Consider the following 10,201-nt stretch of genomic DNA (forward strand, 5'->3'; position numbering starts at 1 on the left):
AAAGATTTTATTAGCATCTGCTGTCAGAGGAATTGTGGAAGCTGCAGCTGAATTTTAAAGCTCTTTAAAATTAGCTGCAGCTTCCACGATTTCAAAATACTTCAAAAGAATGAGAATTGTGGAGTGTTAATGTTCCCAAAGAGCTTCTCTCTTGACGTCTCCTTGACAGTAATGTGTTGTTTTTTGTAGGGGTGGAATACCACCTCACTACTACCTGCTGAAACCTTGTATCTTGCATACTGATGTAGGAGAGAAATGGTTTCACTGAAAACAGTCCAGATATGTTGGCCTGAGAGCTAAGCTAGGAGGTTTGTCTTAAGATTTACATGTTGTTGAAGTGGTATTGAATTGATAGGTAAAATATTTTAAATATTAAAAGGGGAGGAGTTTCCAGAAAGAGCAGTGTCTGAAATACTATATATTTGATTGTTCCTGTCACAATTAGTCTTGCTAATTCAAAGTAGACTTAAAATAGATATGATGGGCTGATACATTTCTTGCTTTCTAGAGGAAAGTTTCTAAAGTGATCCTGTGACCATTCAGCTATTACATAAAATACAACAATATACATATTTTGTATATATTTTGTTCCTCAGTTCATGTTAAAAGGAGAATTGAGCTATAACTGAGTGTCTAAGGCAACTAAAGTACCCATTTAAAATCTAGCACTATTTAATATCTAGTCCTGTGTGTCTGAATGCCTGTAATTGTCTGAGCAACCTTGGTTTTCACTGTCCTACCTTCATTAGATCTAATTTGGATATAATGCTGTAGGGCTACTGAGAAGTAGAAGGAAAGAGAAATAGAAGGCAAAAGTAAATATTACTTGCATGTGAACTTCTAAACTGTAGTTTGTGTGTTAACTACTTTTGACAATTTGCCTTAAGATTGCTTTACAGATGATACAAGCAAATAACTGGAGCAGTAGGTGGTCTTTGGAAAACAGCATTACCTTTTTTTATTATCCACAGAATGTCAGAAGATACATTTGATACCATCAGATTGTGGATTATAATCCTGTTGTGTGTTTTACGGCTGGCTATGATGCGTCATCATTTGCAGGCCTATCTGAATTTAGCCCAGAAAAGTGTGGATCAGATGAAAAAGGAAGCTGGTAGAATAAGTATGGTTGAATTACAGAAAATGGTAAGTGTGGTGGCACTGAGATTATGTATTTGCAGTACTTCAGCTGTGCAAATGATTTTTTTCCTTGTTGTCTTCTGTGGCAGCAAATCTGAATGAAGCTTTCTAGATGATATCTCCTATAAAAATAGCATAATTACAGAGAAATTCTGCAAACCAAAATATGGAGAGATGTATCATCTGTGTTATGCAGATAGTTTGTCCTTGGTTATTTGGAAGTTATTATAAAAGATCCCTTCCAATGACTGATGATCTGTCACTACAACACAGGAAAGAAAAAACTGAATTTTGATAGAAGAGTAAAATACTGGTACTAGCTATGATTTTTTGGGAATTTGTGATAAGGTGGTTATATTTTGGAATAAAATGACATGTTTAATTCTGTCAGACCACTTTGAAGTGCACCAGCCTAGTTAAAAAGTTGCCCATCATATTGTGGACAAGGAGAAATTTCTGAGGATTCTTTTTTTCTTAAAATAAAAATAGTAAAGCATACCTTGAACAAATGGAGGAGGTAGAATAGCTGCAGTGTGTTGTCTGCAAAATAAACTTAAATTGCCAGTGTTCATGACATTGCTGTCTAATGACCCTGCTGAGTTGGGATCTGTTGCAGGAGGAATATTGAAGCATGCTATAAGACAAAGACTCCTCTTCAAGACTGTCTTTATTACTCTAAGTTACACTAAAAGTTACACTGAAAGTCATGAGTGAGCTGTGCAATAGTTTTTTACAAAGTAGCTAGGAATTTGCTCCAGAGAAAAAATTAGGAAATACTTGTAGTAGCACCTGGTTAGGATGGAACTGTGCCAATTGCTGTAAATGTGCTACTTTAGCACTGGGAATTTTATTCCTATCTATAAAACAGTAATGTCTTCTCCATGTGGCATTTCTTAAATCCATTTATCCAGTACTTTCATATATTCTCTTTGAGAAGGCTGTAGTCACTAGATGCAGTCTTGTCTTGTTTTATCTGCTTTACATTTTTTAGGAACTTCTGCCACTGAATTCTTTCCTGTCTGTCATTCTGCAGTGATCATTGCTTTTTAATTCATTATTATTTTCATTTTCCATCATTTTTTTTCCAATATTTTTTTCTCATATTTTTTCTTCTGCCAGTATCTTACTACTTTTTTTTTCTCATGTTATTTTTGTGATGCTTGCTCATTAAGAAGCCCTTTGAGGCTTGAGAGGTGTGCCCAAAACTATCATGTCTGCCTTCATCATGTTTGCCACCTTGCATTCTGTTCTTTTTAAACCCCAAGTAGTTTTGTTTCACTGCTTGTTTACTATTGATTTTATCACTTTTTCTGGTTTTATTTTGTTTAATCTTTTAGGTCAATAGCTTATATAAAATACGTAATGTTACAATTTAGAGAAAAGTGGAACAGATGGAGAGCAGGGGGAGAGATATATCTTAATGGATTTTGATGAACTGTAATGTATGGCTAAAATAAAGGTCATTTAAATGTTGTTTTTGATCTAATGAAAACTCACCTTATCATTGTTTTTAAAATACAAGTGTTTTCCAGTTAGAAATCTTAAAAATATCTCACTTTTTCAAAAGGACTGTAATATTAACCCAGCTTTCATTTACTTTTTATGGGGCTTTGGACTGTGGCTACTACTTTTACCTGTTTTTTAAATATGATTTAGTTTGTAAATGACTGGGAACCTGAAAAATTAAACTTTGTTTTATTTTGTTTCTGATGTATTTAAATAGGAATCATTGAATGATGGCATGCAGTTTGCAGAAGCAAAATTGATTATCTGTTTTTAAACAGAATTTATGCTTTTTATTATTTCCTTTCAGCGCTTCATCTCTGATTTGTAAATGTCCTTAAACTAGAATTCATTATGGGGATTTCTTTATTAGGTCTTTTGAAGACAATGTGTCACAAGAGTTACTAGAAAATTCTTAAAACAGCTGTAATGCCTAGGTCTTGGTTTTTTTAATAAATTATTTGTTTTTTCTAGACATGTTCATAAAGGTCTGCTTTGATCAACCAGCAATCATGACCTTTACTCTCTCCCATTTTTCCAGGTGGCTCGGGTGTTCTATTATCTCTGTGTAATTGCACTGCAGTATGTTGCACCATTGGTAATGCTCCTTCACACAACTCTGCTCTTGAAAACACTAGGTAGGCAAAGTTGGATCAACAATAATTTATTCTGTTCTACAGAGGCCTTTTTTATTTTCACCAGACTAAAGAGAATTATAGTTCATGGGTACTTGAAATACAAAAATACCTTGTAGTTTCCTGTGCTTTAAAATGTTTGTGGCTTTTAAATAATTATTTCTGTTGCTACTTTTGGTATCTTCAATTACATGGTAATTTGTTTATTTCTGAGTAATTGTGTAATGCAACAAATTAAACAGTTTACTTCTGTTGAAATATTTGTCTTTTTAGAAGTATTTTAAAAGTGAACTCTATAAAGCATGATAAACTTCACGAGCATCTCATAAAGGATTTTTTCCAGCTTTTTTTATCTTTGGTAGGCTTCTAGAATGGGAATTGAGATACGAGGTTAATGTAGTTAACTGGGAGATCTGGCTTGGGATTCTTTTATTTCTTTCTTGTGAGACTGGTCTTTCATAGCCTGCTATTTAGTTGTGTCATTTGCTTTGAAAAAAGGCAATGGACAGAGATAGGTTTTAGTAGGTTGTGATTCATCATGCCCTGGAGCAGACATCTCCATCTGTGGAGGTCTCAAGGCAGCTAGATGTTAGGATGTCAAAATACAAGATGAATCCTACCCCAGTAGCTTGCTGGTATTACCAGGAAGTTATGCAGATGAATATAGTTTTTATTTACTAAGTTATAAAAGCTTGACATTTTTTTGTGTGTATTAAGAATATATCAAAGATGATCTGTAAAGTAATTGAATTAACAGAACTTGAATTTAATTTTACAAAAATCTGTTACTTGTTTGTTTTTAACAGGTAATTATTCTTGGGGCATCTACCCAGAATTGAATTCTGACTCTCCAGTAGAAAACAGTCTGCTTCCCAATTCTGTTAACTCTGAGTCTCCACCTGCTGATGGAAAGATGAAAGTAACTGTAGTACAAATAACAATGGCTCTGGGAAGTCTAAAGAATATTTTCACTCCTCTCCTGTTCCGAGGACTCCTGTCTTTCCTCACCTGGTGGATTGCAGCTTGTCTTTTTTCTACAAGCCTTTTTGGGCTCTTCTATCACCAGTACCTGACTGTGGCATGAACATGTCAACTGGCAGAGCAAGTGTGAGGTCAAATTTTAGATACAAACCCAGGTACCAAGAGGAGATGAAGAGAAAAGGAAACTATATATGTGAAGAGAAAACATATCATAATTATTTTTAAACACTTCCTTGGTGTTCTCAGGGTGAATAATTTTAAAATGTTTAAAATTGCAACTGGGTTTGTTATTTTTGTTACCCAAATGGTAGGTAACTAATTCAATTATAGTCCTGGGACTGACTCACATTTTTGTGTTGTTGATGGTGGTAAGCATGCTGAAAAGATGTGACCTCTTGGTTTCCATAAACAGAAAGCCAAACTCAAAAATTTTGTTTTTAAGCATCAACAGTCACTGACTGAACTGCATTCAAAGGGTACTGGACATAGTGGTGGTGGCTGCCTATTGATTAAGCCTTGAAACTGAGCCATACAGTGAAAGGAGAGAGAGGGGATTTTAAAAAAAAATTCTGTTGGATATCTGTTCATCACTTTTCTCCTTGGAAAATGAAAAAATCCAACAGGACAAAAGACATACTGTATATTACAGTAAGGAAAGTTGTATAAAATATAAATTTAACAAGAGTAGATGTATGTACCTGACAGGTATTGCTGCCTACATATTTTGCAGGAGTGCTTGTGCAGTAAGAAGAGAGTTATAACAAATATATTATTTCAGTCCCTGTAGTCATTTTGAAGTAATGGCCGTCTGTATTGGTGCTAGTATTGATCCACAGGTTGCATTTGGATCTTTTAAATTTCTTCTTTTGAGGTAGTAGATAAATTCCATTGAATTTACAAAAGAATAGAAAATAATTAGTGACACTAGTCAAACATTTCAAAACAAAACAATTTAATCTTGCTGACTTACAGTGTATGTATATGTGTAATGTACATATATATTATATATTAAATATATAATATATATGAAGGTATGAAATACCAAATCTTTATTTTAAATTCCTGAATGTACCTTACAGGGCTGTGGGAGAGTGGTGTATGTGTATCTAGTAATTTCAAGGATCCCTTTTGAAATGAAATGTCTAGATTTTTTTTTTCTCTTTTTTTTTTTTTTATTTTTTTTTTTTTATTTTTAGTTCAGTTGAAAGGGCTATTTGTTTTATGTGCCTCTTTAGAGGTACTTAGCTGTACTGAAAAACTTACACTGTCTTGGAAGAGAAGATATAAATTGATAGATTAAACTGTTAAAAAAATTTAAAATTTCTGCTCTGTCAAATCATCATCTTTTGCCACTTTAATCTGTGCTAACTTGACCATATAAAGATAATTAATATATCTTGGCTTCAGAAATAGATTTTCTGTATAATAAAACAGCTATGTAATAAGAAAAAGAGCAAAGTATTACCTTTACAATTTTTGCTTAACTGGAGAGATAGATTCCAATCATAAAATTATTGACAGTTTTTCAGATGTTTTGTGTATTTGCAAAACAGAAATGGGGATTTATATGCAGTAGGTTTTTTAAACAGTTAATATTACACTTCACAGAGGTCAGTGGGTTTTTAACTAATACTTGCTGGTTTTATGTTACTGTTCTTATTCTCTTGAATTTGTGTACAGCTTTGGCATATAAAAAGCATTTATAAATGGAAAAGCTTAACTAAATATTTAATATGTAGCAGACCTACCATATGGGAAAACAAACTCAATGAATGCAGAAAATCAAGATTTTAAGCTGGTGATAAACTGTCTTACTGTGTTGAAAGCCTTTTAAGTTATTTATTAGTTTAAGTTGCTTTTATTGGGGAAAGATTTGTGTACACCAGCCTAGTACCTTCTGCATGTGTTTGGGATGTCTGAGAACACCTTGCATGATGCTACTGGTTTCATTGCAGTATTTCAGTGTGACTTGGGCTGCAAGCTTTGTTGTTTTCACACCAACTTTTTGTAACTAACAGGGATGAAAGCTTAACTGTGAGTTGGCTTAAAGAATAATATTTGACCTCATTGTTTCAAAGCATTCCTAGGAAGTGTCTTTCAGATAAATAATCAAATGACAAAATATGACAGGTCCAACAATACTGGACCCACTTTTGTATTTGTTCAAGATGTATAATTTCTACAAGATACATCATTACTAATAGAATTAATAAGGACAGCTTTTAGGTTAGAGTTAAGTGTTCAATGCCAATCTTTTGTTCAGAAAAATAGAACAATGCAAAACAGTTTCATTCTGATAGTGAACTTGCCTGATGATGCTCACTATGTAGGAATTGTAACCTGTTGTTGCAATCTAAAGGAGTAAATTTTGGATACTTGAGAATACTTCAAAATAATGTTAAACAACAGTTTCTGCTGAAGTAGTCATTCTGAAAGCTCATAAGCAAAAGTGAACTGCAGTTATATAATAATACATTCAGCAGAAGTAATAACTGTATCATGAAGCTGAACTTCACAAAGCTTTTGCTAAGAGCTCATACTGCCTTACTATTGAGACATCACACTGATCATGGTGAAAAATTGGCATCTGCTGTTACAAACATGAAGATCAGTGCACTGTGCTGTTCCATTGTTCTACAGAGTTGAATGTTGGAACCTTCTGGTCAGCAGTGAGTGGGAGATGAGCTTTTTTTGGATCCAATTAATCCTGACACGAGTCCAGAAGGCTTATGAACAACTAAAATATGGCAATAAAAGCCTTTGAAATGTGTGGTGACAGTGAAACCAGAGGGACCAAATTGCTAAGGTTGTGAGCAGTGCTTCCTATGTGATATGATCAAAAATGGTGTTTTAAAGTGAAGTAGTAACCCTGATAATTGTGACTTCCATGTGTATTGTGTAAGGTTCAAAGGAGGATCTGCTCACTTCTGTATTAAGTTCCTTTGAAACAGCAGCTGGCAAATGCTTTTTTTGTTTGTTTGTTTCATGGAGATCTTTATCAGCACCTAGTGATGGGGGAAGAGCATCTTGCAGAAATGGAAAAGCAGGAAAATGTGACTGAAAGGTTGATAGGCGTTACTAAAGTTTTTAAAAGATTTTTTGGTCTTGCTTTTTGCCCCACTACTTCATCAAATAATTTTAGAATGGTTTGAGTTGGAATGGATCTGAAATGGGCCACTTCTCACAAGACCAGGTTGCTCCAAGTCCCTTCAGACATGGCCTTGAATACCTCCAAGAGATGGGCAGCCACAGTTTCTTTGAGTAACCTTATCTAGTGCCTCACCACCTTCACAAACAAGAGTCTCCACTGAACACCTAATCTAAATCTCCCATCTTTTTGTTTAGAACTGTTTCCCCTTGTCCCATCACTCTCTTTCTGTGCAAAAAGTCATTATCCCTTTTTTTCAGAAGCCTCTTTAAGTAATGGGAGGTCACAGTGATACTCTTAGATACTGAGAGATTTTTGAAAGAAATGTTCCTTTGGCAAAGAATCCATGTCTGTTTCTATTTTCTTAAATTCAGATCTCCCTTCCTCTCTTAGTGATGTGAGTTCTGTTGCCGATCTACAGGACCTTCCCTGTGTTCCCTACACAGAACCAAGTAGGCTAAATGAGTTCAAGATTGTATTTTGACTTTTGTTTAGTTTATATTTATCTTTTTTTTTTGAAGGATTTGTTCCATTAAATAGCTCAAATAACTTCAAATTCCATCTGAAACATGAACAAATCTGTTAACACTTGTTTAAACTCTGCAGTTTTATTATGTACGTCCCTTTAGACTAAGGGTTAAGATACTGATAAATCCAAGTCTTCCAGCAAATTCAGGGGGGTCCAAACATAACAATTGGGCTATTTCTGAGTTAAGAGAAGTTGATTAAGAACAGAATAGAAAGCCTATTCTTACACTTTGTAGGTGGCATTCTTAGGCTGCACTTGTCCTCTTTTGATACTTTCTCAAGCTATAGGTTGTGCCAGTTTTTGAGTTTTTGTTAGCTGCACAGTCTTCTCTTTCAGAATTCACTTGCATAAAGGATCCACAGATTAAATACTAGCATCAGTACAAGAGAACATTCTTGTAGAGAAGATACTTACACAAAATTATTTTCTGTTGCAGTTGTTCTTCTCATTGGGATCACAACTACTGAAAGGTTTAAACAGAGATGCATTCTTCCCTGGATCATAAAGTGAAATTTGTCTTAAGAACAAAAATGCTGCCAAGACATCATCACCACATATAGGCAGCATAACCTTACCTTGTGTAGTGGTTAGCAAGTACAGAAATTACAGCTAACTTCAAAGGAACAATTCAAAGTGTAGTAACTACAGCTAAGTGTTAGGGATATTGCATATATCACATAGAAAATGGAACACATCTGATCTTAAAGGTGTTGGAAGGCATTCCAAGTAAAAGGCCTTTTGTCTCTTAATTTTCAAATAGCTGTGCTTTTCACAGAGATAATTTTGATCACTTTTTAAATACTACACTTCCTGTTTTTTCACATGACATTTTGCACATTTATTTGTTCGACACAGCCCCTCCACACCCAGACTTAACCCCACAGTTAATTTTGTCACTATAAAGTTCTTAGATAGTTTTAGTTAAGGTTTAAGAATTCAGTGCCCAGACGAAATGGAGACATTGAACAAGATTGAGGCCAAAGAAAAATGTGTGTTCTCTTGGAGAAATCTATTACAGCTGAGCAAAATCATAATGGGTGAAGGCAACAGCAGGTTACTTGTATCCTAAATCAAATATTAAATGTGAATCTTTACCATTATGAGCAAGACTGTTATTTTTAGCATCTGCAGCCTAAATCCCAAATGGCAAATAAAGAGCAATATTTTGACCTCATGGATACCTACTCTAAAGAGCATCTAGACAACAGATGCTTAGAAGCCAGATGTCTGATCTCACTGAGCAGGCTGATGATCTGTCCATGGTTCAGAGTGATTTTTGTGCAACTCCTTTAGGAAGGCCTGCCATGCTTTGTTACCTCTGTAGCACATGCAGTTTTGTGGATGGCATATCTCATTTGCACTCCTGAGAATTAGACTGAAAGGTCTTCCTCCTCTAGATGAGATCATGAAGCCCACATGTCATTGCCAGGCTGCTTTTACTGACATCTGTATATGCTGCACTCAACTTTTTCCAGTCTCTCACTGTGGACTGCCAGGAGAGTAATAAAGCACTGGGTGTTGTTTTGCATGCCAGTGTATATGTATTTTTATACCTTTGATTTCAATGATGTTTTTAATGGAAGTTATTTTTAATCTTAATGCCATGGATCATATTTTCATTTTTTAAATTAATATCAGTGCCTGCAATTAGAAGTCAAAAACTTCTACACTGTTTTTTTTTAAAAACTTGATGTTCAGGCTCAAGTATTAACAGGTATGCAGTTTTATATCAAAGTCCAAAATCCACCTGTAAATACCAGATTTTTTTTTCCATGTGATTACATATAAATCAAGAACCCTTAAAATTTGTACTTGCAGCATGTTTTCTCACAACATACTATCCATATGAACTTGCTATCTATAAAATACACATCTCAAAAGAGCTTTGAATAGCTTTTTACAAACTCCTTAATAGTAAGTCATTACTCTTTAACTGTGCTGCAACATATTTTTTTTAAACCTGGCTTGAAATTTGTGTGCTTAAAGTCAGCCTTATTCTCTCTTCCTCTGTTCATAGTAACTCTGCCTCCTGTATGTGTTCAAAGCTTTCAGAATGCATATTCACAGTATTTTTGATAAAAACACAGGACGAAGAAAAAGGCACCAAAAATTGTATTTCGTAACTACAGTTCATATCCATGTCATGATGTGCCAACAGTTTTATTTATCCCATCTTGGGTGATTCCTTTCTTCCATTGTTAATTGTATGTAAGGTTTTCTGGGAGGAATACACATGGAAAAATATTCTGTAATAGAAAAAGAAAG

General features: G+C 34.5%; 1 protein-coding gene across 3 annotated transcripts in view; it reads left to right on the forward strand.

The window, feature by feature from the left end:
* Positions 1-9,889, forward strand: part of TMEM161B (transmembrane protein 161B) — a 37,256-nt gene extending 27,367 nt beyond the window's left edge. For all 3 annotated transcript variants that reach the window (XM_079331439.1, XM_079331441.1, XM_079331440.1), the window contains 3 exons: positions 972-1,146; positions 3,185-3,281; positions 4,085-9,889. In XM_079331439.1, the coding sequence (XP_079187565.1) occupies positions 972-1,146; positions 3,185-3,281; positions 4,085-4,362 (550 nt within the window). In that variant the 3' untranslated portion in view covers positions 4,363-9,889. The remainder of the gene's footprint in view (positions 1-971; positions 1,147-3,184; positions 3,282-4,084) is intronic.
* The last annotated feature ends 312 nt before the right edge of the window (positions 9,890-10,201 follow it).

This window comes from Erithacus rubecula (genome assembly GCF_903797595.1).
Source record: "Erithacus rubecula genome assembly, contig: SUPER_Z_unloc_3, whole genome shotgun sequence".
Classification (NCBI taxonomy): domain Eukaryota; kingdom Metazoa; phylum Chordata; class Aves; order Passeriformes; family Muscicapidae; genus Erithacus; species Erithacus rubecula.